Source organism: Cucurbita pepo, chromosome 1, assembly GCF_057944985.1.
Source record: "Cucurbita pepo subsp. pepo isolate OVF chromosome 1, ASM5794498v1, whole genome shotgun sequence".
Taxonomy (NCBI): Eukaryota; Viridiplantae; Streptophyta; class Magnoliopsida; order Cucurbitales; family Cucurbitaceae; genus Cucurbita; species Cucurbita pepo.
The window spans coordinates 18234919-18262087 of NC_141798.1; the positions used below are offsets into that span (position 1 = coordinate 18234919).

The window sequence follows — 27169 nt, forward strand, 5'->3', positions numbered from 1 at the left end:
TGGTAATGTACATTCGACATCGTGTTGGTGAGAATAGTTCGATTACGTTAGCTATGACTATCCTTAATCTTAAATAGAGAGTTAATAAGGTATTAACATTAACTTTCTAAAGAGAAAAATGCATATAGATAAAAAAATACTCGAACTATCCTTAAAGTAGGAATCAATAAGAACGTTGGAAAGAAAGCATTCATCCATTCCACTGCACCACATTTTGATCTGTTTATCTAAATTTTAAGGTAGGCATCTAGAAATATAACGTTTATCGATATTATTATCGACAAAAATAAGACAAAATCTATCATTTTTTCAAGATGGATTATAATCTCTCCTATAAATAACTAAGAAAGAACTTTATATTTAACAGAAGAACAGTAAGCAAGCATTGCAAGGAGCACAAACTTGAATGGCAATTTGTGTATCAAACAACAAATCTCAAGAACACTATGAAATGAATTACAAGATGTAGATACATTAAAAATTAAACATTGACCTTGTTCATCGTGTCAATCCAGATCAACTATCCCAAAATTTGAAAGGAGGATCTTTACTTGATCAACAAAGTTTGAACCAGTTGCATACTCTGTCAGCAATCCAACAGCAAAACCAAACATTGCCCACCTGTTGGGGGGAAAAACGTCTCAGTAAGAGTAATGATGACACCCTTAACGAGTAAAATGAACAGCTGATTGCTACTAGCAACTATGAGATTCAGTAAAATATGGAATGAAGCACATTCCATTTCCATAAAATCAACACAAAACACAAATGGATATATGTGAGATCCCACATCGGTTGGAGAGGGGAACGAGGGCTAACGAGGACACAGGGCCCTGAAAGGGGTGGATTGTGAGATCGCACATCGATTGGAGAGGGGAACGAGGGCTAACGAGGACGCAAGGCCTTGAAAGGGGTGGATTGTGAGATCCCACGTCGATGGGAGAGTGGAACGAGGGCTAACGAGGAGGCAGGGCCCTGAAAGGGGTGGATTGTGAGATCCCACATCGGTTGGAGAGGAGAACGAAATATCTTTATAAAAGTGTAGAAACCTCTCCCTAGTAGACGCGTTTTAAAAAACTTAGAGAAATCTCAAAGAGGACAATATCTGCTAGGTGGGTAACAATATTTGATCTCTACTGTGCTCCTTCTATCGACTAGATCCTTTTTTATTCTAAGTATCTAGACATACCTATTTCTTCATATTTCTACTAAATGGGTTTCGTTCTAGTGCCCGAAAATAATATTCCAAAGCTTTTGTATATTCTCCGTTCCTTGTGTGGATAATACCTATGTTATAGTATATAACTTCGATCATAGGGATCGATTTCTAGTCGCGAACATCTAAATCAAATACCTTCTTAATCTAAACCGAATGCGGTAACATTTGGGTTTTGAATAAAATCAGCACAAAACACAGTGGATATGATTCTCGAACAGAAGCAGTCGTGCAAACGATCCTCCAAACTATATGGGAAATGGATTGGTTATCCATGAAGATAAAGAAAGAATTCTTGTACTTGTGCTAAAAGGAATGGAGTTCACTAGTTTAGGCACAAGAACATAATCAAAACTTATAATGGAGTTCACTAGTGAGAATATCCAGCATCAAAATTTAATGATCATCGATAAAATCGGAGGAGAAAAGAGGAAATGAAATCACCTGCCATTGGAAATTTCATTCTTCCCGATGAAGCCAAAGAACGGTCCCTGATCAGCCTCATCAAGCTTCTTCTGCTTAAAATACTCCTGAAGCTCCTTAGCCTTCTGCCTCTGAAACTCTAAAGTGATCGTATTATCCTGTTTTGCAACATACGCCTTTGCCGACGGCTGAGAAACAGGAGTCGGCTTGAGAGGAGGCGACGGCTCTCTCAGAGAAGGAGCCGCCGGTCTCCTGATAGGGCCGTCGGTCTGAGAGCACCGAATGGTGAAGACAAAAGGTTTGGAGGAGGAGAATCTGATGGAAGTGTGAGCGGACGATGAAGAAGTGGAACTGGCAGCCGAAGCCGACGGAGAAACGGCGGCCGACGACGAGGAAACGGTGGGGATTTTGATTTTGGCAAAGGGGAATGAACAGGCCCCCGACATTTCGCCTTCTATCTCTGAAATTTCTCTATCAGATTCTTGTGGAACTGAAATGGATTCGGATTAGAGGAATTGAAGTCAAAATCGAGTGGATATGTTTGGTGTGGATACGATGTGGCCAAGTTTCAGAAGAATACAAGCCATTGAGGGGTTTAGGGAATGAAGAAAGACGGCCCATTCAATCGACTTTCAAGCGTATGAACAGCGCGCCATTTTACTAAAAACATATATAATTAAATAATTTTGAGATCGTACAAACCAAATGGTTCTATGGTCTAGTGGTCAGGACATTGGACTCTGAATCCAGTAACCCGAGTTCAAATCTCGGTAGAACCTATTTTCGTTTTTTAGTTTCTATAAATTAATAATACTATTTTATTATAAAAATTTATAATTAATATAATCTTGAGACGTTGTTATCGAAATGGTTCTATGGTCTAGTGGTTAGGACATTGGACTCTGAATCCAGTAACCCGAGTTCAAATCTCGGTAGAACCTAAATTTGTTTTCTTTATAAATTAATAATACAATATTTTATTATAAATTAAATTTTATAATAAATATAAATTTGAGACATTATCGAAACGGTTCTATGGTCTAGTGGTAAGGACATTGGACTCTGAATCCAGTAACCCGAGTTCAAATCTCGGTAGAACCTAATTTTTTTTCATTTTATTTATAATTAATATAAATAAAATATTTTAGTCCTATTAGAATATATATGTGTCTAGTTCAAAGTTATAATGTTCTAACCATGTGCATACTTTTAAATATTAATATTATTTAAAATTTTATTATTCTATATTCATATGAATTGACGAACAGAGTAAAAAATCAAAATTTTGAATTCACTTTTCTGTTTTTATTTAAACAAATAAGTTAGCAAAAAGCTTCTTTAAAAATAAATTTAAAGTTTCAAATAATAAGAATTTATTAGATAGTTTATAATAAAAAATATATTTATCGTTCATTAAAACATATACCATAAACTAATAACACTCATATTATTTTCCATAAATTAACAAAAGCCATTTAAAAATAATTTTAAAGGTTCATTTCCATTTTCAAAGTGGGGTTAGTTTGAACTTTAAAGGTTCATTTTCTACTCAATGTTATCAAGAGGATTTGGCTCGCTAGTGACCTGCACGGTTCAGTTTACTCATTGTTCATGCGGATAATTTCAAGCTGAAATGAACAAGACTTCGGCTGCCCACTCTTCCATTTTTAACCCCAAAAACATTTCCACAAACAGAGCATTGAATCAACAAAACAGAGTTCATCTTAATATCATCCTAATCTCAACCAATCAAAGCCTAATCAAAAGCTTCCTTTTGAATACCCAACAGTAAATATCCCCAAAAAATTGTTCATAGAGTAAATAGTAACGAGGAAATATGGAAAATACAGTGAAAAAGCAACAAAAAGTGCTGAAAAGTGAAGGTCATCCATCCATGTGAAAAAAGAAACTTACTGAAACCAGCACTACCATGGATAGATGATCATCGTGAAGAACATGGGAACCAGCAGAATTCCTGGTTGGTTTCTGTTTGTCTAAAATTGCTGACAAAGCTTCCTCTATCATGAAAAAATCTTGAGCGAAGAAGTTGATCTGATTCGAGTCGGCAGATTTTTGAGGATCTTGAGCACACATCATCAATGGTAAAAATGGGGTTTGAATTACATGATACTGCATAAACACCTCCTTTTTCCAATATCATTTTCATCGTCCGATACATTTATTTCACTGCATTCGGGATTAGGATTCAAACTGATCAGAAATACAAACTTTGATGGGATACAATCAGCAAATTCTGAGCAATAGGGTTAGGTTTTTGGTTATACTACGCCAAGAATTTCATCTGTAGTATGAATTCGATCTAAGGTCAATAGACAAAACAGTATGATTTGTATATTTTCAAGCTAGAAGGGCGTTTTAAGTTATTTTTAAAACATGATTGCACGAAGAAGAACTATTTCTAAAAAATAACTGCAATCTGATGTGTTCTACTTATTGAACAGGGTTCTATGGTCGTTCCACGACCCTTGGATATCGAAGACGTCTATGAGGTGATCTCGTAGTTCCTACGGGTGGAGACGATGGGGTCACGTGTGAATTAGGCTTTACAGAGGCAAGGTTGCAGCATATTAGTGTCACTATGAAAACTTAAAATTTTCCATTGTTCAAAAAGAATGATGTGATGAACATTGTTCAAAAAGAATGCATGGAACACGAACATGCAATATTTCACAAGCTTCATAAATTATGATTCTTCTAAAAATGGGATTTCAAAAAATTGAAGTTTTCATACCTTGGTTCAAATTCTTTGACTTCAGCAAGCTCGCTTCCACAAGTATCTATCCACTGCACTTTCCTTCTTTCTACATGACTGGAATCACAACTACCCTTTCCTCCCAATGCTTCATTTCCATCAGCATTCCCAACAGAAACTACAGTAGCATCTGAAGCTTTTTTCAAGCTACTTTTAAGCACCATTTTGCTTGCAAGATTCTCATCATTTGAACTAAGAACTTGATTCTTGCCATTATCAGAAAGAGGAGATGTTTTTGAACTATCTTGACGCTGTGTACTGGCTGCTTTCTTCACAATAGATGAATTTGGCCCTGCTGGATTATCTTTCTTCAAAATAGATGAATTTGGCCCTGCTGGATTATGGCGAAAGCAGCGTAAGGAGGAGGAGCCACACCTCCAGGAAATCCACGTCTTTGTCGAAGCCAGCTCGTTAAGGTCAGGCTCTCGGTCCAACAACAATGGCAAAACTCTCATGGGTTTAACTTCGCTCTTCTGACCCAAGAAAAGAAGGGTCAAGCTACTGCTATAACCAGAAGCTGAAGAAGAAAAGAACCCTCCGCCTTCTACTAGCAATAACATCAGTTGTGTTCATCTGGGAGCCCAAAAAGAATGTCAACAACGATCCCTACTCAGAATATATGAGTACCCCTCCCATTCATCCATCTATAACTCAGAATCAAAATGTTCATTGTACCTATCACCATCGAAGTGTTCTTCTGCTCGTAAGCTCGACCTCAGATGTTGAAATTTCTTTCTACTAATTCGTGCCAGGTTGCCTGTAGTTTAGAACTTAATCAAAATGGGCCTAGATTTCTAGTTTCCTAAAGCATTCAAATACAAACTAAAAGCATAAACACAAGCAACAAAGTCCTACGAAATCTACACTTCAACAAAAGATTATTCAACATCGTGATGCCATTTTCAGTCATAAATTACCCTACAAAGATATCGCCAAACAATGTGCTAAAAAGAATCGAAGTAAGAAGACAGAATCAGATAAAATCATGATATCAAAATAGCATTCTCGACATTTTAAACGCAGAATTTTCTCTACCTCTCCGACAAGTTCTCCAAATTTCAAAACTGGAGGCTATGGAAAAACTTCAATATTCTCTATTATTGAAATCTAACCACTGCTATGGATCCAGTGGCGATTTCACATGGTTAAGAGAATGTTCAAATCATCAACATTATTGAAACAGAAAATCGGAACAATTTCATTGCAGCCAAAAAGTAAAGAAAGAAAATGACAGGCAAACTAATAAATAATAGGAGTAGATGAAATTAATTCGTGAAAGAGGAAACAGAGAGCTACTACTACCGGACCACATGCGAAGAATCTCCCGCCGTTATTCTAATCTTCACGAAACTCGATAAGATATAACTTTCTGCTTTCTCCGAAACTCCTAAACGATCCAAAAACTCGGATAATGAATTGAAATCTACAATCTCCTGCGCAAAAATCAAGAATCGTTTCAAACAAAAATTAACAATCAAAACGAGCCTCTCACTGGCCATTACGCTCTGTTAAATGCAGATAAGTATACAACCATTTCAGAAATCTACAAATTACTTCCACTTCAGAAGACCACTACAAATTACCAAACAACTCTTAGCAAAATGAGGTTTCACATTCTTCGAAACAAACACAAATTCGAAGAACGAACGATCCATTCGATTCGATTCCTCGGGTACACAAAAATGACATCGAACAGAGAAGGAGAAAAGTGTGGCTGTACCTGACTGCAGATTCGAACCAGATGTGACAGAGAGAGAAAGAATAACGCAACAAAATCGTCAGAGCCGCCGAGTTCACTCCCGAAACTCTGCCGATTATGCTGGTGAAAATGGCAGTAGAGGTAAGAATCACCGAGGAATTGGGAGAGAGAGCAGAGAATATCTTAAAGAATAAAAGAAGAAGAAAAAAAAAAAAATGAGTAGAGCAGGGAAGACAAAGATGGTGACTCTCAGGCGCATGATAGTGATGGGTCCCACCTATAATTTTTTTTAAATATTTAATTAACCTTCGTTTATAATTATTATTTTTTTCTTTCTTTTAATCAAGCAAATAAATTATTTAAAATAAAGGTGGGGCCAATCGTCATTTCCAACAGGGAATTTTTATTTAAATTCTATTTCCAATAAATAGAGATAAATTATTAATAATTTCTCGACAGGAAATATTATGGCGGGTTTGGAATCATTTTTTATTTTTATTTTATTTTTTAAGGAAAAAAATTAGTACAAATAATTTTGTTCTTACCGCAGCTAGTAGATATTGTCTTCTTTGGACTTCTCACACACTTATAAATGGTGGTTTGTTCTCTTCTCCCACCAATGTGAGACATCACAATCCACCCCCTTCGAGGCCCAGTGTCCTCGCTGGTACACTCTCTTTTCCTTCAATCGATGTGGAACCGCCTCCAAATCCACCCCTTTTTGGGCCAGCGTACTTACTGACACATCGTTCGGTGTCTAGCTCTGATACCACTAGTAACGGCTCAGATCCACCGCGAGCAGATATTGTCTTCTTTGGGCTTTCCCGACCCTCAAGGCTTTAAAACAGTCTTCTAGAGGAAGGTCGTTCGGTGTCTGGCTCTCATACCACTAATAACGGCTCAGATGCACCGCTAGCAGATATTGTTCTCTTTGGGCTTTCTCGACCCTCAAGGCTTATCCACCCCCTTTGGGGCCAGCGTCCTTACTGATACATTGTCCAGTGTCTGGCTTTGATACCACTAATAACGGCCTAGATTCACCACTAGCAGATATTGTTCTCTTTAGGCTTTCCCGACCCTCAAGGTTTTAAAACGCGTCTTCTAGGAAAGGTTTCCACACCCTTGTAAATGATGGTTTGTTCTCTTTCTCACCCAACGTGGGACATCACATCCTCTAATATCTAATTTTTTTGGTTAAAAAAAAATTTAATTGTGATTTTATAGAAATATAAAATTAATCAATAAATTAAAGTGAAAATCTATCTAAAAAATTTTCAATAAAGTATAGACACAATGATTATAAATAAATTAAGAAACAAGAAAAGAGAAGGGAAATTAATTATTTTTCAATAAAAATTTTAAAAATATAAAAAGAAATAAAAACATCCCAACAAAAGGTTGTATGCTTAAATTGATTACCTCAATGTTTTTTTTTTTTTTTAATATAAAATGATTTTATATTAATTAAAAGACGTGGAAATAAGTGTTACAAAAAAAATTAAAAAATATATATATTTTTGAAAAAATAAATTAAATTGAAAATTGCTTTTTATGCATCAAATCTTCCTAACATGCTCCTATTTTGGGAAACACTTCCAAGATTTTTAACCAAAAATTATTTTAATTTTGGCTTTCACTAATTACATGTCTGCCCTCTCCTTTTTTTTTTTTTAATCAATAATAATTATTATCACTTTTTAGGCACTAATTTTCATGCTAATTGCTATTATCTTTTACAATTATGGGTTTAGTTGAAATCTCTTTTATAATTACTTAGTTTTTTTAATATTTTTATTTTTAGATTTTTATTAAATTCCAATTGATTTTTAAAAAAAATGAAAATCATTTTAGAAAAATGGTAAGAAAATAAGTAAAATTTTTAAAAATTCCATGATAATCATTTAACATGAATTCTAACTTTAATTAACAACTTTTTAAATTCATAATTTTTAATTAAAAACTTATTTACTTTTAGAGAACAAATTATAATTTGATATATTATTTAAATTAATATTGATTAATTAGTGAAATAAAAGTACTTTTTTGGAACTAAAAAAGTAAATGTGGTCCAAATATATAAATCTTTTTATTTTCTAAATAATGTATTTTATTGTTGAATAAAAACATTAATATATTATTATCTTACTGTATTTGGCTGTAACTTTCCCCTTTAAGATATTAAAAGTTACTTTTTAGTTAAATTAAAATCACTTTTCAAATTCATCATTCTATTTAAATAGGTAAACGAAAAGTGTTATTAAAATCTTGAATTTTTAATAATGTTTAAAAAATATCCTAAAATTTTAACCCGTCATCATTTAACTTTTTAGAAATGGTAAAAAAAATACCGTTAGTACTATGTTTAAAAAATACATATGAAAATTTACAAATATCAATAACACAATTTACCTCGGTAAAAAAAAGTTCAAGTTTTTGTTATCATCAATATATGGATGAAAATAAATTACTAATCTCTCATCAATTATCTTCCAGTTTTTTAATATCATTTTTAAAAATTCATATTAATTTATTTTTATTTTATTTTTTAATATCTCATAAATAAAGATATTTTATTTTATTTTATTTTAATATTTAAGGATATTAACGAAACGTTTCTGAAAGTTTGAGTGTATTTTTTATAAAATAAATTGTTAACGATTTTACTTAAAACTCGATTACGATGCTTTTAAACTTAATATATATATATATATATATATATATATATATATGAAATAAAATAAAAAATATATATTTTTATTAATTTAGCTGTTATGATTACACTTTTTTTAGTTGAAAAAAAAAAAAAAGTTGAACTAAAACTTAATATAATGAGTAAAGCAGAAAGTTAGAGATAAAAGGAAAGGAGAAAAGATTGGACATTTCTGAAATGGAAATGACAGCGGTGGCAGCCTCCCATTATTCTGTCCCTAACCCAATTATGCCTTTGTCTTTGTGGGCCCAAACAAGGCCCAACACACACCCCCTCTCTCTTTCCTCTTTTTTATTCATTTTATAATTATTTGTATATATTTTATGCTAACATTTAAATTTATAATCTTCTATCCAACAATATTAATTTTTAATAATATTCTTAATTCTTTTTAAAAAAAATTATTACCTTTAATTATGTACCAAAATCATTAATATTTTAAAATTTTTAAAAACAATTGAATGGAGGGATTTTAAAGGTCCAAAAGTGGAGTTTTTATGTTGAGGATTATTGGGAGTTGAGTCCCACATTGGTTAATTTAGTGTAAGATCATGAGTTTATAAGTGAAGAATACTATCTCCATTGGAATGAGGCATTTTGGAGAAGCCCAAACCATAGTCATGAGAGCTTATGCTCGAAGTTGATAATATCGTACCACTGTGGAGAGAAAACCCTATACCCATCATTTGTTTTTATTTTATTTAAAATTTTATTGTTTTTTTTTTTTTTTGTATTATTTATTAATTTGGTTTTCTCAATTTTCTTCCTTTGTTACTTTTCTTTTATTGTATTTTTTGTTGTTTTTTTATAATATGATATTTTCCGATTATTTATATTTATTATTATTATTATTTGTTCTTTTTATAACTCTCTTTTAACTTATTTTCTTTTTTCAATTATTTGTGTGTGTGGTTTTGGGGTTTCTTTTAGCTATTTATTTTTATTTATAATGAAGTGTTGAAAAAAGTGAAATAAATTATTTTATTTTATTTTCTTTAAATATAAGGTTTATAATTAATTGTTCACTTCGATTTAGTATTTAAAATTTTATTAAAATAATTTATTAGGAATAATTATTATAATTAACTGATAAAGAAAAAAACAAAAGGTTTAAGACATATTATTTATAAATAAAAATTAAATCAAATAAAGTTTATATAATTTTATAATATATTTATCTCATTTTATATACTTAAGAACTATTTTTTTTTTTATTGTGTAAATTAAACTTTTTTAAATTAAAGAAATTTTAGACACAAAATTAAACCTTCAAAACATAGGAAGTATATTACATTTTTATTGACAATTCCACGTGCTCATGAATTCAACATCAATATGAGCGGTGAATTGACGTTATGCTCTAATAAATAAAATATAAACAAAGCAACAATAGAACGTGTGCATACCCGAGTTTATGAGAGGCATATGAATGAACCATAACAACATTCAAATCAAAGAGCTACTAAGAATATATGGCCGACTTCGATTAAAAAAATGCTTAAAAGTACCGATAGTTACTATGTATATCAATAAGTTTTTTTTTTTTTTTTTTTTTTTTTTTTAGTTCAAAACTCTATTGTTTAGCTTGAATGAATCCTATCTTGGATGACCTCCTATAATTAAATAATTTTGAAATATTATTTTAAGAACAAATAATTTTGAGATATTATTTTAAAAATGGTTCTTATTAGGACATTGGACTCTAAATTCAGTAATTTCAGTAGAACCTAAATTTATTTATTAATTTTTTATAAATTAATAATATATATATATATATTTCGAGCGGTAAATTAACATTTTTATTATAGTATAATAAATTAATAAAATTTAGTACGAATTATAACCCTTATCTACATTCTTTTTTTCTAACTCAATTCTAAAAACTTTAATGTTTAAATTGCATTAGTCGGGTGACCTCCTATAATTAAATAATTTTGAGATATTATTTTCAAAATGGTTCTATGGTCTAGTGGTTAGGACATTGGACTCTGAATCCAGTAACCCGAGTTCAAATCTCGGTAGAACCTATTTTATTTTAATTTTTATAAATTAATAATACAATAAATAAATAAATATATATATATATATATATACATATATATATGATTGGTGAATTGACATTTTTATAATTAATAAAATATAAACTAAATAGCAACAGAAGTTAACATACTACAAAGGCACAGCGATGGAAGGTGGGCCCCACGAAAGCCCAACTGGGAAATCGTGGGCATCGAAATTAAGCTTACATCTCTCCACGAGCCCTTCATTGGCCAACTGACCTTCTGCGTTTCCATTTTCATTTCCATTTTTTCCACAAATCCAAAAAAAAAAAAAAAAAAAAAAAAAAAAAAGGAAAAAACTCTGAATCTCACGAACACAAACGCCACACTGATTCAATAAAATTCGTAACCGTTCGAAATCCTAACTCTTTGCTCTTCCTTCTTCAATCTGCCTGCCCTAAACTGGTTGTTTTTCTCTCTGTCACTCTTCCTCCTCTCCGATTTTTCGCCCACACTGTGCCCATGCTTCCTTCGATTTGACGGTATCTGTCGTGTTTTTTTCTTCTGATTCTAAATTCTGTTTTCATGTCATCTCATTTTGTAGTGGTGGACTGTGATTTGGTTTCATCTCTGATGGATCTGTGTTTGCTTTTGCTGAATTATTTGAATTTGGATCTTCTGTTTTTTTTTTTTTTTAAATTTGATTTCATTTCTAGATCTGCTTCGACTGTTATATCGTGTTTTCGTGGTTTTTGTTTTATGCTGCATTGATCGTGGTTTTTTCTTTTGTTTTCTGGTGGATCTGTTGTAGTTTTGTTGACTTGTTTAATTAGGATGAAATTGCTACTGCTGTTAATGTGTGATTGGTGCGAGTACTAAGTTTTTGAGTCTCTGACGTGATGCTGTTCGATTTGCAGTGTATTTCGTTGCGTCTTCTGTAAACCATGGGATTTGTGTAGATGTGATCCAATTTTCATGGAAGCTGAGGGATAAAGGTTTTCGCAGAAGTCGTGTAAGGAAATTTGTGACAAATGGCTCCATCCAGCAAAGCGGACAAGAAAGCGGCTGTAGATGCAGCCGCGTGGATGTTTAACGTTGTGACTTCTGTTGGAATTATAATCGTCAACAAGGCTCTCATGGCTACCTATGGCTTCAGCTTCGGTAATTATTTTCATCACTTCCGTTCCTATCATTTACTGTATTTATACCATCTTTGTGTTTCGTCACTTAGATAGAGATTAGGGGTTACTTGCTGGAACTGTCTGTGGTAGCTCAAGAATTTAGTGGCGTTTTCTTATTCTCAAGTATGGTCTATGAATTATAATTTTCATTCTCCTTTTTTTTTTTTTTTTTTTTGCATTATCAGTCCTGTCATTTCCTGTTTTAAGAAGGTTCCTACCATCTTTAGTAACTCCTGTTTGTTTTCTGCCGCTGTCCATGTGATAGCTTGAGAAATCATAAGATTCTCAAGTACCACTTTCATCCACTGTCTAAATTTGCACACTTGCAGATCCTTCTTAAAGCAAAATTTTAACTTATATCTTTAGTTAACCTAATAATGGACTGACATAGCTGTAATCTGCACGTAATGAGACAGTTATGCATGTGCTCTCTCCCTCTCTACCTCTCCCTAGAAAATTATTAGATTAACCAAAAATGGAAAAATGATGGGATGACTAGATAATGTTCTTCCAAACCAAAGCCTAGGAGATTAAACGGAACCTCTCTAGGTGGCTTAACTTAAAAATAGATTAGTTACAGAATGCGTGGGATAGGTGCTCACAATTAAAAGCTGCTGCTGACTTATGTTGCTTATCAATAACTGGATATATGTTTTTGGATTTCTCTGAAATATTCGTTTTTACCAAAATAAAGTCATCCCACAATGTTATCTTTTCTAAGTGAGCTTCAGCTTGTTAATTTTTTTGAACAAAAGAAGTATGTGAACTGAAATTGGGAAAGAATAATGTCATGTGGCATGTATCAAACATCGGGGGAATGCCTTTGAGTATTAATTTTGTACAGAGAGGTTAACTGATGCTTTGAACGAGTGAGTTTTCCTGTGTATAAAACATCTCAGTGATAGTGTTGGGAAACACAAGAGTGTTCTTATAATTGATCTTGTTATTCTTGTTAATATATTGAACTCTTTCCTGTTTTGCAAATATATATATATATATATATATATATATATGTATATATATATATATACAATGGGCAAATATTGTATGCGTTATTGCTTCAAGCTCTTCTTGGATTCAAGTTTAATGGAAAATTTTTTAAGAGTGTAAAACTAAAAATTTACAATATATAAGAAAGGAACAGGTAAAAAATTTCAGTCCAATTGCTCTAGTTTGATTATGAACCTAGCAAAAGTAGATATGGCGTACGAGTCTCTTTAAGTATGAAGTTTGGTAATTGATGATGGAAAATTTTAGGTCATAAGAGTGATCATTTAATTACATTCATAAGATGCTGCTCGTTGGTTGTCTGTTTCTAATTATGCATACAACATTATCTTGCAGCCACAACCTTAACAGGTTTGCATTTTGCGACAACCACCCTGATGACTGTTATTCTAAGGTGGCTTGGTTATATCCAAGCCTCCCATCTCCCTCTACCAGAGCTTCTTAAATTTGTACTATTTGCCAACTTTTCTATTGTTGGAATGAATGTTAGCCTGATGTGGAATTCAGTGGGATTTTATCAGGTAAATCCAACTCTTGGTTTGTTTCTTTTATCAGGCTATCATAACTACTCTAATCTCAACGTTCATATTGTTCTTTTTCTGTTGTCAGATTGCCAAGTTGAGTATGATACCCGTCTCTTGCTTATTGGAAGTGGTCTTGGACAAGATTCGATACTCCCGAGACACGAAGTTGAGCATTGCAGTAGTTCTCTTGGGTGTTGGAGTATGCACTGTAACTGATGTCAGTGTCAATACCAAAGGCTTTATTGCTGCCATTATCGCTGTATGGAGCACCTCCCTGCAGCAATACGTGAGTTATTCACATTCCTCTAACACCTATCTCTAAATCTTTTTTCGTTTTCGGGTAAAACTTTGATCTACTTCATTTATCTCTAAATCTTGATAGAACTTTGATCTGCAGTATGTGCATTTTCTCCAACGGAAGTATTCGCTTAGTTCGTTCAACCTGTTAGGACATACTGCTCCAGCACAGGCTGCATCGCTTCTACTGATAGGACCCTTTCTGGATTACTGGTTGACAAGAACAAGGGTAGATCAATATGACTACAATTTACCCTCTACGGTAAGTTCCTATTACTTCCCTTTTGTTCTCAAAAGCATTGATGATCTGATTTATATCTTTTTTCATTGTTCTTTTATATGCTTCGTGAACATGCTTGCTCAATACTTTCCCGTTTTTTTGGAATTCACAGATTTTCATAATTCTCTCCTGCTCCATAGCTGTGGGGACCAATCTTAGCCAGTTTATCTGCATAGGCAGATTCACAGCTGTGTCATTTCAAGTTCTTGGCCACATGAAGACAATCCTTGTATTGGTAATGGGATTCTTCTTTTTTGGGAAGGAGGGGCTTAACATGCAGGTAGTTTTGGGAATGGTCATAGCTGTGATTGGGATGATCTGGTATGGAAATGCCTCGTCGAAACCCGGTGGAAAAGAACGTCGGAGCCACTCGCTCCCGACTACTAGACAACAAAAGCATGGAGGTGGTGGTGGTATATCAGATTCGACTGAACATGATGGGAAGGTCTAAAAAGGAGTTGGCTCATTCCAAAAAGAAAATTTTAATTTAATTTAATTTGCTGAGTTTAGAATGACGATCTTATCTTTTTCATATTTATTCATCCTCCCACGTCTAATTTTCATTTTTTTTTTCACAGTATTCGATTTGTGAGAGGGCATTGTGTAATTCAGGATAGGGGAAAGTTTTCTTGGAATTTTCAATTTTTTTCTTTTTTTAAAAAATTATGATCACAGAATCACAGCCTACTAATTTTGGCCATAAACATTTACGTAACTATGAGGTATGCTTAATTGATTTTCTATTTCTTCCACCCATGCTAACATATATATATATAGATAATTTAGGGCATTCTTCGCACCTTATCATGCACCTATTTAATTAGGAACTAAGGAACCTACATGTATTTATTCATACATGTCCTTATACATGTATTTATATGTGTACAAGTGATCGTTCAACACATGTATCTATTCATACATGTATCTATAAGTGATCTTTTAACACATGTATCTACTAGTGACCCTTTCAACAATCGTTACATAGCACATTTTTCTGATTTAAAAGGAATTGTGAGCTGTTGACGCCGTCCATCTCAAGAGAGAAAAATGGGTTAGAAAAATTGTTCGTGGTGGCGCATCATTTACGAAAATTTTGCTTAGGTAAAACAGATGGATGCGTTGAACTGTGGACTCTTATTAAATAATATAATAGTGTCTTATACATTAAATTAATGAGCAAAAGAGGCTTAATATTAAAGAAACCCAATCGGAATCAGAAAATTTAACCCAACGTATGAATATGTGTATCTGCTAGAGAACAATTCTAAAAAAAATTTCCAATTTTGTTGGTTAAATATTACAATGATTCTTAAAAGATATTATTTTTTTTTGGCAAAAATCAATTTCAGTATCAGTTCTGATACACTTAACTCCATATTCAAGACAATCCAAATTTGGCTGGACTCTTTCAGCACTGAGAGTGAGTGTCGTACAAGTCTCACTCAGTGAGAGTGAATGTCAAACAATTGCCAAATATTGCCAAATCCGCCGACAAGAAAAAGACAATTGTGTCGCATAGCCTTGGATTGAATCAGTTCTCAGAGGTGCTATTAAAAAAAAAAAGGTAGCAAACCGATCAATTGGGTTTAATTCAACAACCTAGGAATCATGATCAGGTTAAACACAATTAATCTCAGAGAAGATTGATGAACGCCAAGACCAAAAGAAAGCATTGCAGAGAAGAGCAGATGGGAGGCATAATTGACAGAAAAACAAATAAACTCAACCGGGATATCTCAATCTCTATTATAACGACCAAAAATGAATGACCCATATGAAATATAACCTGGCAAAGGTTTTCAAAACCCAGCCAAATCCGAAGAGGTCCACCAAGCCAATCTCAAAGACTAATTATATTAACCTATTGCATTCAACAGAAGCTTGGAAAACAAAAAGGAGAGCAGAAATTTAACGCTTCTTAGAGACACCGACAGTCTTCCCTCGGCGACCGGTAGTCTTGGTGTGCTGACCACGGACACGAAGACCCCAGTAGTGCCTCAAACCACGGTGGTTCCTGCACAAGATTGATCACAGAATATACACATTAATACCATATTAATGTTGACGAAACATGTTCGCCTCATCTCTCGCACACAAAAAAGAAGATAATAAGCAGACATGGAAAAAGGTAACTTCAACTAATTTTTAGGTGAAGATTGAAGCAGATTGCAAGTTGAAAAACCCGTCAACCTATTGCTATGATTTAACAAGAACGATTAACTATTCCTACATATAACCCGAAGAGCTTGAGAATTAACAGATTCACCATTGTAAAAAATCAACAACATAAATGACATGGTTGTTTATGTTTGCAATCCAATAGATATTATTAAGTGTTCAGCTAAGAAACTTCCCAACTCTGAACAAAATTATCGGTTCCTACATCTTAACACCATACTAAAACCCCTTTGTTTGATCTGTGACAAAGGTCGCGAAAGGACAACACAGAGTTGAAGGCTTATATCTATCCTAGGGAACCCAGTAATCTACTAATTGGTGTTCAGTCTGCACTGTAAGCAAATCTAAGAGTTAACAACCATATACATATATTGCTAATAAGAATCAATCACCTGATCTTCTTCAAACGCTCCAAGTCGTCCCTCAGCTTCATGTCGAGAGCATTTGACACCACCTGTGAATACTTGCCATCCTTGTAGTCCTTCTGTCTATTCAAAAACCAGTCCGGAATTTTGAACTGTCGGGGGTTGGCAACAACGACCATGAGATTGTCCAGCTCCGCAGCAGTCAACTCACCAGCCCTAAGGCAACAGAAGCAAACATTTACAACACAAAACTTACACAGAAGATTACACAAATATAAACAACATAGAACCATAAACTACACACGCAAATTTCGAGTGAGAAATGACAAATAACTTCAATTTTTTTCTTTTCCTGTACTTGTTGAACTAGAAAATTTGCCTTAAATCCTAGCAAAATACCATACAAATCAATGGAACTTGAGAGCACCTGAACAGATTATCAAGCAGTGGACCAAGACCTTGTGGGACTATTATTCTAACAATAATTTAATGGATTGAAGAACACGAATCCAATGAGAACAAGTCTAAATATCTCACATGAAAAGTTATCTTTACGATCTCATAAATATAACAATGAAAGAGCAAACATTCATTAAATCTGCATACATGAACAATAAAAGAAGAAAAATACCTTTTGTTCATGTCAACATCGGCTTTTTTGCAGACCATGTTGGCCAAACGCCTTCCAATACCTTTGATGGAAGTAAGAGCGAACATAATCTTCTGCTTTCCATCGACGTTTGTGTTGAGCACACGCAATATGTGCTGGAAATCTTCGTTCGCTACCAACGACTGAAACGACGATAAAAAAAAATGTCACGGACTTCGAATACAGAAACAGATTGATCCAAGAAAGAAGAACAGAACGATAATGGTTGAGCGTTAGGGCTTACCATTTTGACGGAAGATGGCGCGCGGATTCCTCCCGGTGCTTCTTCTCTCTGAAGCCGCAACGCAACGAACGCCTTAACCACTGAAGAAGCTGAAAATGAGAAATTTATAGTAGGGCTCTTCTTCTTCTAGGGCTTCCTGTGAAAAGTCCGCTTTACCCTTTAATTAATTTATAATACCTGTTCTGGACATTTTTAGTTCGGCCCATTTGGCGGGCCTGGTTTTCGTTTAAGGCCGGCCCATTTACTAACAATTTGAGGCGAAATATTAAAATACAAAATCAAATAAAACAATATACTGACGTTTAAAAACTAAAATATCATATAATACAACTATTTATATGACAGATTATAGCAAAAATCAATTTATACTCTCTAAACTTTTTTAATGATGCATTAATTTAAATTCTAAACTAATAATTGTATTCATTAAAACTTTAAATGAATACATCCTGTTTAAAAAATAATATTAGTTTGCTATGTATGTGTGGTAAAATTGACACTACTTCTTTTCATATTCAAATTTTTATCCTCCCGCTTTTACAAATTAAATCAATTTAGATGTTTTATTTAAGAATCATGTATGAATTTTTATATGTATATAGATGCGTTCCAACGTCAAATTAATGAGATCAAATTTTTTATCTTCTATCATTACTCCAATTGCTTAATTTTTATATTTTAAATATAAAATTTGAGATATAAACTATTTTTCGTCTTAATTTGTACTAAAAACTTCTTAGGACTGTTATTTTTACTCAAATTAATGTAAACTTAAATTAAGCCTCTATACTTTTAATATTTTCATTATCATCCTAATATTTAATATTTTAGTATTTAAGTCCACATTATCGCCCTCCTAATATTTAATATTTTAGTATTTAAGTCCACATTATCGCTCTAGTCTTTAATATTTTAGTATTTAAGTCCAACTACTAATATAGAATTAAAAATATATATATACAATACAAATATATTACATAAAAATTATGTTTGTTTACTTTTATTTTAAATTTAGTAAATTGAATTTAAATTTTCATTTATTAAAATACTTTTATTTTAAATTTAGTAAATTGAATTTAAATTTTCATTTATTAAAACTGATTTCTTACCTAATTTCCAATTCATTAATGGATTGGTCTTCCTACATAAGTCTGAAACAAAAAATTTATTATTTTCTCAAGCTCATCTCGATCAATTTCGAATTTTAATATGAAATATCCAATAAGCTCAATATTAAGGTAAAAAAAAAAGTAATTTTTTTCTTAAAACTAGAATATCATTTTAATTGTTTCAAAAGAATAATAATATTATAATAAATATTCTATCTATCTATATACATATACTAAGTTGGTTAAGATTTAATTACTTTTTATGTCATAATTAAAGTAGAGACTAACACATGGTACAAATATGACTCATTTCATATCTCATAGGTTTCAGCAAATTGGCAAAACCTGGTAAACACTACTTACAAGTCCAATCGCCTTGCCTGCTTCGGGCTGATGGTTAGCTTCAAAAGTGTACACCTCGACTCGAAGAAGAGAAGGGCACCAAATGTCAGGGTCGTGTGGCAGCCGAGGTCGGCCTTCCTATCGATAGCCTCATTGGTTGAACTAAATGTAGACAAATCAACACGTCTAACGACAGCATGGCATGAACAAAATATATGAACCTGAAAACCCTTACTTTTCGTAGCTGCAAAACCGACCGGGTCGATAATAACTAGGAATCAAATGGGGGTAACATATGCACTTACCTAGAGAAACAAGAACCACAGTAGATGAAATCCCTGCAAGTTCAAGATACTCTTAACTCATTTCATGTAAGAAAGAGCCAAATTACATGAGCTAGACCAATCACTGAAATACGACGGGTTTATAACGTAGAAAAACCGACACGACTGGATAACAAGATAGGTGAGACTTGGTTGCCCTGTCATAGTGTTACTGTACATGATCATCTCATCATATGAAAAGTACCAACCTCTGACCAGAATAAGGAACTATAATGACATTATGAGATCTTACTTTTCAAACAGAGTGAGAAAAATTAGCAATAGCTAATAAGAAACCTGTTTCTTTCAAATCAATCGATACTTACGATTTCTCTATGTAGGCCCTCTCGCTTGTTGTCCGAGTAAATTTGGTACTAAAAGCTTAGTTAATTTCACAAAGAAATGGAGCAGCCTAATTCTTTGGCAGCAACATGTAGAATATCGATTGGCAATCCGGTTACAAGTCGACTACGAGCTTCGCAGGTCAAGCACTGTTCAAGGTCAGCTTTCCAGTTAATAGGTTCTTTATTGAAGTACTGATAAGATGGACCGTGGACACCGTTTATGTTCTTCGGTTTAAATCTACCGATATCTGAACCTGTTTGCAAAATATCGCGAAGAACCAATGTACTCAAAGTACGAACATGTGCACTCGGGTGAGAAAGGCACCAAACCGTAGCTGGTAGACGACACTGTATGGACAAAATCATTTCGATCAATGTGTCGTTAATCGACAAGTGGCGTTATGGTTTCTGATTTCAGAGGCATAATAAATTTGACTGGTCTAAATGTCTTCTCCTGTTTACTCAAATCAGAATGCATTTGAGAACACTTGAGAAGTGGAAAGATATTACCTTCAAAAGGTTGGCTAGACCATCGGCGATCGACAACCCAGATTCTCCCCACTCCAGCACCGGACGAACTGCTCGAGCTGTTGCTTCTAGGAGCTGTCCACATAAATAAGAAGTTAGCACCAGTAGATAGCTAAGTTCTTCCCTCCCTCAGCATCTCACTCATTTTTCTTCCTTAAAGACTAGATTGCTTTCACTTTTTAAACTTTCCCTCTAGAAGCCTATGTTAAGTCAAGAAACTTTTAAGGTCAGATTTTAATATCACCTCCAGTTGGGGCAAAGTGCAAGCTTCTCCATCTACCAGCAATCCATCTGTAGCACGTAAAAGAAGGTCGGATGCGCTTGCTAAAGTTACTAATGATTCCGGTATATCATGGTTTCTCATGAGTTCAACAATCAATTTGATGATCCGCTGGTTGACCCTCCACATCTTCTGCCCTTGATTATCATCTTTAGCAATCCAAGGCTGGAATTCTCTATCAGCCTGCAATCCAAGAAAGCAAGAGAAGTACTTATAATAGATGAAGCAATCAACAGAGATAAAGCCACTTCAAGCACCATCTTGATTAGACCTCCTCAAATACGAAAAATATTTTAAGAAATCTTTTGTCTCTAGACACACATCTTTGGCTACATGGAAAATGGCATTCATCATCAGTATGCAATTTCTATAAATTAATGAAATTAACGTATTTATTTACCAAGTAAGAACAGGAATCAAGAGAGTTTTAATGAAAAGAATATAAAAATAAATTGAAATAACGAGCAGGTTGAATAGAAAATAGACCTGGAGCACAACAGCTGCAGCTGCTTTTGCCGGGGATGCAGATACAACATTGCATAGTGCATCAACTACCTATAAAATTAAAGCAAGATCAAAATAAACAGTTGACTATAATTTATGCATTAAAAAATATCATTTAATATGGAGGGCAGATGATTAGTTTATGAGTGGTTTTCATATAATCCTTTAATGTTTGGTTTTACACTTTAAAATACATTTTTCATACGACAAAAAAATAATTTTGAATGATTAAAGACATGTTTGGGGTGATTTTTAACATGGCAAAGAAGAATTCATCTGCCTTATGATCTCTCAATACTTAAACCAGAAATATAATGGGCAGAAAGAAGGCAACAATTAGCTTACCTGTCTCCATCCCTGTTGGGCAGACGTGCCCTCTGCACTTGGTTGAGTTTCGGGTGTCGCGATTAACTTGTGCCATAGAAGTGAAACAACAGAGAAGCATAACTCTTGCTTCTCTGCTAACACTGATCTCAAAAGAATTTGTGCACATCCATTGAATCCTATGTGCCTATCAATTGTGAGAAAATTTGCCAGTTCAGAAGCATCTAACTGGAAACTCGCGATACGTTTGCCTAACGTATTTTCCAAGTCAATATTTGAATCTGATGATCTTTCGAATGAAGGTTTCGCTGTAACATGGCATGGCTCTTCACATTTAGGGATAGACTGCTGACCAGTCTCACAGTAAACATGATCATCTAGTTGAGTTGGCTTTTGGCCTGCTGAAGATACGCGAGAGTATTCAGAAATTGGTGCAGACACCAAATGCACTTCTAATGGCTCAGCCCTATTGACAATAGATGCAACAGCTTTGCTGTGAATATCAATGAGGTTGTACAGCGATGATGCCCGGGTGTAAATTTCTTTGTCCCACTTGCACCGCATCAAAACAGAGAGGGCATGCATGCAAGCTCTTGACCGTCGAAATAGTTCTGAAACATGAGCAGCAACCATAGCTGCAGCGACTATTTCATTTGAACTGTAGCTCCAGGACGTTCCTAGAGATGAAGGCTTTAGAGAGAAAAGAGCCTCCAAAATTGATAAGATTCTATGAGTATGGCGAATTGCTGAGTCAATGCTACTTTGAAGTTCAAAAGAAGATCCATTTATTTTGACCAACTTGGCAACATCTTGCAAGCCTTTAAAACGCAAATGCTTCCTTCCCCGTGACATCAATGGAAACAGCTGCAATTCACAAGAAAGAGCACAAACAGCAGCAAGAACATAAGAATCAAAAGCTGATACAGCTCCTTGTTTATTCATCCTACTTTTTGTTTCTCTTCTTTCACTGGAAGTGTCTTGATTTTGCTCGAGCCTTTCTTCCTGAAAGTTACCACTATCACTTCTTCTTTTCTTTCTCCCGTTTGACTGAGCTTCATGACTAACACAAACGGTTAACACAACAAAAAGTAAGCGTGAAGCAAGCTCTTCAGAAGCACACGATTCTAAGAAAAGAGAGTGAACCATCATCCGGAGCTCAGATTTAGAAAGGTTTTTAGAGGCAGATCCAATTCCAGAAAGATGTTTGAGTCTCCTTGTACGCTCTGTTGAAGACTCGGATGGAAATGCTCTTTGAAGAATTGCTTCTACAGTAGCGACAAATATCTTCATCAAACATGCTTCGGATGGACTACCACGAGGAAGATATTCAAGGACTTTAAGAAGTGGTATGTACAAATTCCATGATAATAGGGGTGGTTGTAGTGGCGTTGCAACAACGATTTCTGGAAGATCAACTGCAGAAGAACTTAACGGAATCAAGCCATAAGCAGCTTCCCAAATGGTACAGATTCTCCATTCAACTTCCAGGCCATGGGCACAAAGCATGGATGCAATCCCTTGGGCAGTCGCTTCAATCGTTGCTTCTGCTGCTGGCACTTCTATCTGGCATAAACCAATATGGCTCGACTGTTAGATGATATAATTGTTACACAAGAACATTCATAACATCCTAGCTTATATTTTTGTTTAAGTGCAGCCAGCTCTTAAGGGTTGATTAAGAGGTACCTGTCTCTGGTAGGATGATATATAATCGCCTAATGGTTCGTGTTGAATTTCATCTCCCTCAACTTGCCTCAAAGGAGGAAAAAGCAATGCAGGCTGGGAGAGTATGCGGAAAAGTAATGCTGCAGCTGCATCAGCAGCAATGCCCACTCGCATTGACATTGCAGTTCCTATCGCACGCAAGAAATGCAAATGCATCCAGTTCCTAGGTAGCTGCAGGAAAAATCCAGTAAGAATATTGATGAATCAGAAACATGACCATTCCATTAGCCACTGTATCATATTTTATCCATAAAAAATGAGTTAAAGAAGAAAATAATATATACGTATGGGAGATTCGTTAACCAATCAATTACAAACAGCATATAATCTTTCCATCTACAGGAGACAATTCCTGGAATTCAGTAATTATGTATACCTGTTTACCAACTACGCAAGCATGCGAGACGAACCATATCTATACCACTTCAACATTTAAATCTTTTTCTTGTGAGGAACAAACCCTGCAGTTGGGTTCAATGCAGTTATGGATGGGCACCATATTTTTTTAATAAAATTAGTTATTATGTGCTTAATTACATTTGCCTAATCTTAGATTCTACGAAGTCTGCAAATTTAAGCACAAAAGACAATAATGTTGTTTTATGTAGGTGTTCACAACATTCTTGGATAACCTGTTTTTTTCCCCATCCAACATTACTTCCGTCCTAAATTTGTGAGCGAAGAATACATGAAGCAGAACTTCAAGAAAGAGAGTGGCAGTGTTATTTTTCTCAATTAGTTTGCGTCTGTGATAACGATTTTCAATGATCATTCAATACTGAAACTAAAAGGAAAAGGAAATTATGTCAAGAAAAATAACAACATGATCACTAAAACTAGCTTACTCTTATTCCAGATGCGTAGTCTTCAGCAGCCCGAAGGAGTTCTACAAGCTGAACAGCTGCATCAAGTGCATCAGGAGCCCATGAAGGAGGTGCTTCTAAAAGCCCCAGAAGAAGTCTTTGAGTTGCACTTGGAGTAGCAATAGCATAATACCTACGTAAAGAATATATGAGTATCCATTGAGGCTAAGTTGAAAAGATTCAAAAGCTTCATTTTCTTTCTTTTGAATTGGAATTCGACCTGTGAAATAAACGCGCATAAGGCTCCAAAGCAGGTAGCCCAGCAACTAGATGCTCATCCAAAGCTGTAGTTGGCGGAGGAAGCAAAAGTGCAGGTACAGCTGCTGCTGTTAAAGTGGCAGTCTCATAACGAGCAACTTCTTCATCACATACACTTAATATAACGCCAGCGCCATTAGCAACAGCCCACCTTGGGGTTGATGGTACAAGTTGCGGATGCTTTCCAGACCCACGAGATGTAGCTAAGAGAGAAAAAAAAAAGGAAAAAAGATAGCATTCTAGAGTCCTTCTTTCAATATGGAATATTAGGCAATGCTTATATGTTAAATTTATCAGACATTGATGGAAAAAAGGGTAACATCAATAAATAAAAAAAGGGTAATGAACAAACCAGTTGTAGGCGGCTTTAGTTCTCCGGCAGCATATTTACCCATAACACCACTACACCTGTCGAACAGAAAACCATAGTAAGATCATGTGAAATAATCCATCAAAGTGAGACCAATATGATCGTGTTTATAGCATCAATTGACTTCAACAGTTAAGACAGTATTTCTTTTCTTCCAAATAGAATCAAACTCTTTTGAACTAAACATAAGTAACCATATCAGAACACGAATCAAATGTGACCCTATAATTTAGACCATCCAAATAAATATGGATTCAAAATTGGTTTCCAGGGTACTCTATTTACGTTGATGTAAATAGTAAAACATGTAACATAACCACTTACCAACGGAAGTAGTCGCTTCTAATGCCTAGAGGTGCCGCAAGCAGTATGTCAGTAATCCATGGGGATAGGGGCCTTAAGGGCTTCCTATCCTGATTCAAAGGTGTCTGGCTGGGTGGCACATTACTTGAGTCACTACTTGTTGCATGGTTGTCACAACCACTTCTTTCTCCTTCCATATTCTGTTGTTCCGTCTTATATATGGGACGATTATAATGAGTCAAAATTCTCAATATCTCACCACATGCCATAGCCCACTGTTCAGAATAATCATTCTGAAGAAAACAGCATATATGAGCCACCACACAACTTTGAGTCTATCCCAAGCTCAAAAGAGAGATAACGTAGGAGGTTCTCATTTAAACTTACCTCTGTGTCGGGGCAAAATAAGGATATAAAAGACGAAAAGGGAGAACCGCTCTTGCAGTACGCCACCGTACCGTCAATGATACAAGAAATAATTGGAAGAATAACAGCATGCCCATGTTCCGGATGATGAAGAACAAAAGTTGCTGGACATTGTTTTCAACGATAAAAGACAATTATTTAGTACTCACTCATAGACGTATAATGGCAATGAAATGATCAACAAACGACTAATGATAAGGCAGGTTGGTCCTTACCTAAAACATCATCAATAAGACGCTTTTCCTTCCATGGATAGTGGCTACGGATTAACTGCAGCAAGAGTGCACATCAATAAGCTAAACTCATAAAAACTAGATCCACAAAACATAGGATTTCTCCTCCATGTCAGTATGATTAGAGTGTATTTCTCTAAAACGAAATATTTGTGTAGAAATAAGTGCGAGAAAAACCTCTGCAATATCCTCTGGAAATTGTTCTGATGTGAACTGACCCAAGCACTCGACATAAGTAGTGATTTCAGCCTGAATGCCAGGATGTAAGAGAGCACGTGTAAGTTTTCGTCGTGATGAAAGTAAATATAATTGATTCATGGGAAAGTTGAGTGATATCTTAAAGCATTCGACATGTAATTTACAGATTAACAATAACGTAAACTTGGTATAGTATGTAAAAGATATATTTGTTGTTTCTTACATTTTTCTTTGAAAAGATACTCAAATATGAAAAAAAAAATGACTGTGGTTCATAATATTAGTGTTTTTAGGGATAGATACAAGTATGCGAAAATATATTAAAGAGAGAGATGCTTATGCAAAAGTAAAATATATGAACAGAGCAGATAATTATCCAATCTGAGCATATTCCAAGATCTAACCATTTTCCCAGGTTTAAACAAACAAAAACTAACGAGGAGGCAATATAATTTACATAATCTTGAAAATTTGAAGGATTCAACAGAATTAGAAGGAGACATGGAAAACTGGCTCACCTTTCTTTGTTGCTCATCTCGAGGTGGAGACCAAAACAAGGACGAAAACTGGAGACGATCTATCCACCTTTCAGATGAACTAGCCATCATATAGAACAAAACAGAGTCTACTTCTCAAGTATTCACTGGGAGCAGCCTACAATTTCGCCAGTTTCTCATGTACCATCCAAAAGATGGTCCCTCAAGCTTTAGCATCCAAAACACCGCTACCAGTCAAGAATCAAAATATCGAAACTCAACATCCCAAATCGGCACTCAACTTCGATAGCAAATTTGAAACAAAACAAAAAAACTGAAAATCAAGGCAACGGAGGCAGCTCCGTCAAAGAAATTTTACGAGTATGACTGGCTCAGAACGTTCGATTTCGCTCCAGAGCTACCAGAAGTCTTCAAAGTTACAAGAAAACCACGCAAAACCTGGTTGCTGTAGAGATAGAGCCAAATAATCAGAGAATACATCATGAGATCAAACAATACTAAAAATAAGAACCGAATACCCCAAAATTCATCTATATGAACCGAAATAACCCAAAACTTACGAAAAATAAACCAGTAAACACACATTTATAACAATAACCAAAGATTCTCACAAAATCTTCAGATGAATTCTATTTCGACGGAGAACGTCATGTAAAACCACGCAGAAAAATGAACCACACAGTGTGAGAGATACATCACGTAAAACTCAACCGCGGATGAACATGAAGAACACAAAAGAAAAAAAAAAAAAAAAAGAACAAAACAGAGAGAAACAATATAGAATACAGCAGAAACCTGGACGTTTTCAGTAGAACAGGCGGCTGACTAAGAAACTCCGATGGATGAGGAAGCAAAAACTACAGCAATAACTGAGATTATGATTCTACAACAAGAACAAGAAAAAAAAAATTATTGCAGCGAATTTTTCTGAATTATTTTCGGCGGTTGAGTTTTGGTTCGAGAGGAGAGGAGAGGAGAGAGAGAGAGAGAAGGGA

General features: G+C 34.6%; 5 protein-coding genes and 4 non-coding genes across 12 annotated transcripts; 5 read left to right on the forward strand and 4 right to left on the reverse strand.

The window, feature by feature from the left end:
- Nucleotides 1-338: 338 nt before the first annotated feature.
- LOC111796873 (light-harvesting complex-like protein OHP2, chloroplastic) lies at nt 339-2228 on the reverse strand. Its single transcript, XM_023679670.2, has 2 exons — nt 1661-2228; nt 339-621 (listed from the first exon to the last, which is right to left on the reverse strand). Exons 1-2 carry the CDS (start codon nt 2083-2085, stop codon nt 507-509), a joined length of 540 nt encoding a protein of 179 aa, XP_023535438.2. The 5' UTR covers nt 2086-2228; the 3' UTR covers nt 339-506.
- Nucleotides 2229-2346: 118 nt separating this feature from the next.
- TRNAQ-CUG (transfer RNA glutamine (anticodon CUG)) lies at nt 2347-2418 on the forward strand. The gene has a single exon. It is a non-coding gene; the product is annotated as a tRNA-Gln (tRNA).
- Nucleotides 2419-2508: 90 nt separating this feature from the next.
- TRNAQ-CUG (transfer RNA glutamine (anticodon CUG)) lies at nt 2509-2580 on the forward strand. The gene has a single exon. It is a non-coding gene; the product is annotated as a tRNA-Gln (tRNA).
- Nucleotides 2581-2668: 88 nt separating this feature from the next.
- Nucleotides 2669-2740, forward strand: TRNAQ-CUG (transfer RNA glutamine (anticodon CUG)). The gene has a single exon. It is a non-coding gene; the product is annotated as a tRNA-Gln (tRNA).
- A 543-nt stretch (nt 2741-3283) lies between these two features.
- LOC111796883 (uncharacterized) lies at nt 3284-6317 on the reverse strand. 2 transcript variants are annotated; one of them, XM_023679682.2, is made up of 5 exons: nt 6133-6317; nt 5715-5845; nt 5088-5169; nt 4392-4985; nt 3284-3826 (listed from the first exon to the last, which is right to left on the reverse strand). In XM_023679682.2, the coding sequence occupies exons 4-5, from the start codon at nt 4970-4972 to the stop codon at nt 3760-3762; spliced, it is 648 nt and encodes a 215-aa protein (XP_023535450.2). In that variant the 5' UTR covers nt 4973-4985; nt 5088-5169; nt 5715-5845; nt 6133-6317; the 3' UTR covers nt 3284-3759. The 2 variants fall into 2 exon arrangements, with proteins under 2 accessions (XP_023535450.2, XP_023535457.2); XM_023679689.2 differs by lacking the exons at nt 5715-5845; nt 6133-6317 and adding an exon at nt 5448-5668.
- Nucleotides 6318-10776: 4459 nt separating this feature from the next.
- On the forward strand, nt 10777-10848 carry TRNAQ-CUG (transfer RNA glutamine (anticodon CUG)). The gene has a single exon. It is a non-coding gene; the product is annotated as a tRNA-Gln (tRNA).
- A 297-nt stretch (nt 10849-11145) lies between these two features.
- LOC111796901 (UDP-rhamnose/UDP-galactose transporter 6) lies at nt 11146-14863 on the forward strand. Of its 2 annotated transcripts, none has more exons than XM_087121614.1 (6): nt 11146-11363; nt 11739-11982; nt 13347-13531; nt 13620-13820; nt 13932-14093; nt 14224-14863. In XM_087121614.1, exons 2-6 carry the CDS (start codon nt 11853-11855, stop codon nt 14560-14562), a joined length of 1017 nt encoding a protein of 338 aa, XP_086977740.1. In that variant the 5' UTR covers nt 11146-11363; nt 11739-11852; the 3' UTR covers nt 14563-14863. The 2 variants fall into 2 exon arrangements, with proteins under 2 accessions (XP_086977740.1, XP_086977761.1); XM_087121635.1 differs by having other exon boundaries at nt 11147-11286.
- Nucleotides 14864-15828: 965 nt separating this feature from the next.
- Nucleotides 15829-17704, reverse strand: LOC111796909 (small ribosomal subunit protein uS13z/uS13y/uS13x-like). Its single transcript, XM_023679711.2, has 4 exons — nt 17548-17704; nt 17286-17446; nt 16682-16870; nt 15829-16125 (listed from the first exon to the last, which is right to left on the reverse strand). Exons 1-4 carry the CDS (start codon nt 17548-17550, stop codon nt 16020-16022), a joined length of 459 nt encoding a protein of 152 aa, XP_023535479.1. The 5' UTR covers nt 17551-17704; the 3' UTR covers nt 15829-16019.
- Nucleotides 17705-18947: 1243 nt separating this feature from the next.
- Nucleotides 18948-27169, reverse strand: LOC111796917 (protein GIGANTEA). 2 transcript variants are annotated; one of them, XR_002815440.2, is made up of 17 exons: nt 26970-27169; nt 26533-26619; nt 26196-26401; nt 25657-25728; nt 25462-25516; nt 25208-25350; nt 24842-25113; nt 24500-24555; nt 24110-24350; nt 23872-24022; nt 22988-23197; nt 21323-22864; nt 20960-21028; nt 20438-20656; nt 20176-20268; nt 19648-20013; nt 18948-19336 (listed from the first exon to the last, which is right to left on the reverse strand). XR_002815440.2 is itself a non-coding variant. In XM_023679725.2 (16 exons), exons 3-16 carry the CDS (start codon nt 26283-26285, stop codon nt 19714-19716), a joined length of 3513 nt encoding a protein of 1170 aa, XP_023535493.2. In that variant the 5' UTR covers nt 26286-26401; nt 26533-26619; nt 26970-27169; the 3' UTR covers nt 18948-19713. The 2 variants fall into 2 exon arrangements, 1 of the variants encoding a protein (XP_023535493.2); XM_023679725.2 differs by having other exon boundaries at nt 18948-20013.

What these genes read in the sequence shown, in the direction of transcription:
- LOC111796909 (XM_023679711.2), bottom strand. An exon ending in GATGTTGACATGAACAAAAG is followed by an intron (nt 16,871 to 17,285) that starts GTATTTTTCTTC and finishes CTGTTGCCTTAG; the next exon opens with GGCTGGTGAGTTGACTGCTG. An exon ending in GAGCGTTTGAAGAAGATCAG is followed by an intron (nt 16,126 to 16,681) that starts GTGATTGATTCT and finishes AATCTTGTGCAG; the next exon opens with GAACCACCGTGGTTTGAGGC.
- LOC111796917 (XM_023679725.2), bottom strand. Translation starts at nt 26,285, where the DNA reads ATGATGGCTAGTTCATCTGAAAGGTGGATAGATCGTCTCCAGTTTTCG. An exon ending in GAGATGAGCAACAAAGAAAG is followed by an intron (nt 25,729 to 26,195) that starts GTGAGCCAGTTT and finishes CCTGGCATTCAG; the next exon opens with GCTGAAATCACTACTTATGT. An exon ending in TATTTTGCCCCGACACAGAG is followed by an intron (nt 25,114 to 25,207) that starts GTAAGTTTAAAT and finishes TGTTTTCTTCAG; the next exon opens with AATGATTATTCTGAACAGTG.
- LOC111796883 (XM_023679682.2), bottom strand. Translation starts at nt 4,972, where the DNA reads ATGTTATTGCTAGTAGAAGGCGGAGGGTTCTTTTCTTCTTCAGCTTCT. An exon ending in GTCAAAGAATTTGAACCAAG is followed by an intron (nt 3,827 to 4,391) that starts GTATGAAAACTT and finishes TCCCGAATGCAG; the next exon opens with TGAAATAAATGTATCGGACG.
- LOC111796873 (XM_023679670.2), bottom strand. Translation starts at nt 2,085, where the DNA reads ATGTCGGGGGCCTGTTCATTCCCCTTTGCCAAAATCAAAATCCCCACC. An exon ending in AATGAAATTTCCAATGGCAG is followed by an intron (nt 622 to 1,660) that starts GTGATTTCATTT and finishes TCCCCCCAACAG; the next exon opens with GTGGGCAATGTTTGGTTTTG.
- LOC111796901 (XM_087121614.1), top strand. Translation starts at nt 11,853, where the DNA reads ATGGCTCCATCCAGCAAAGCGGACAAGAAAGCGGCTGTAGATGCAGCC. An exon ending in GCACCTCCCTGCAGCAATAC is followed by an intron (nt 13,821 to 13,931) that starts GTGAGTTATTCA and finishes TTTGATCTGCAG; the next exon opens with TATGTGCATTTTCTCCAACG. An exon ending in ACTACAATTTACCCTCTACG is followed by an intron (nt 14,094 to 14,223) that starts GTAAGTTCCTAT and finishes TGGAATTCACAG; the next exon opens with ATTTTCATAATTCTCTCCTG.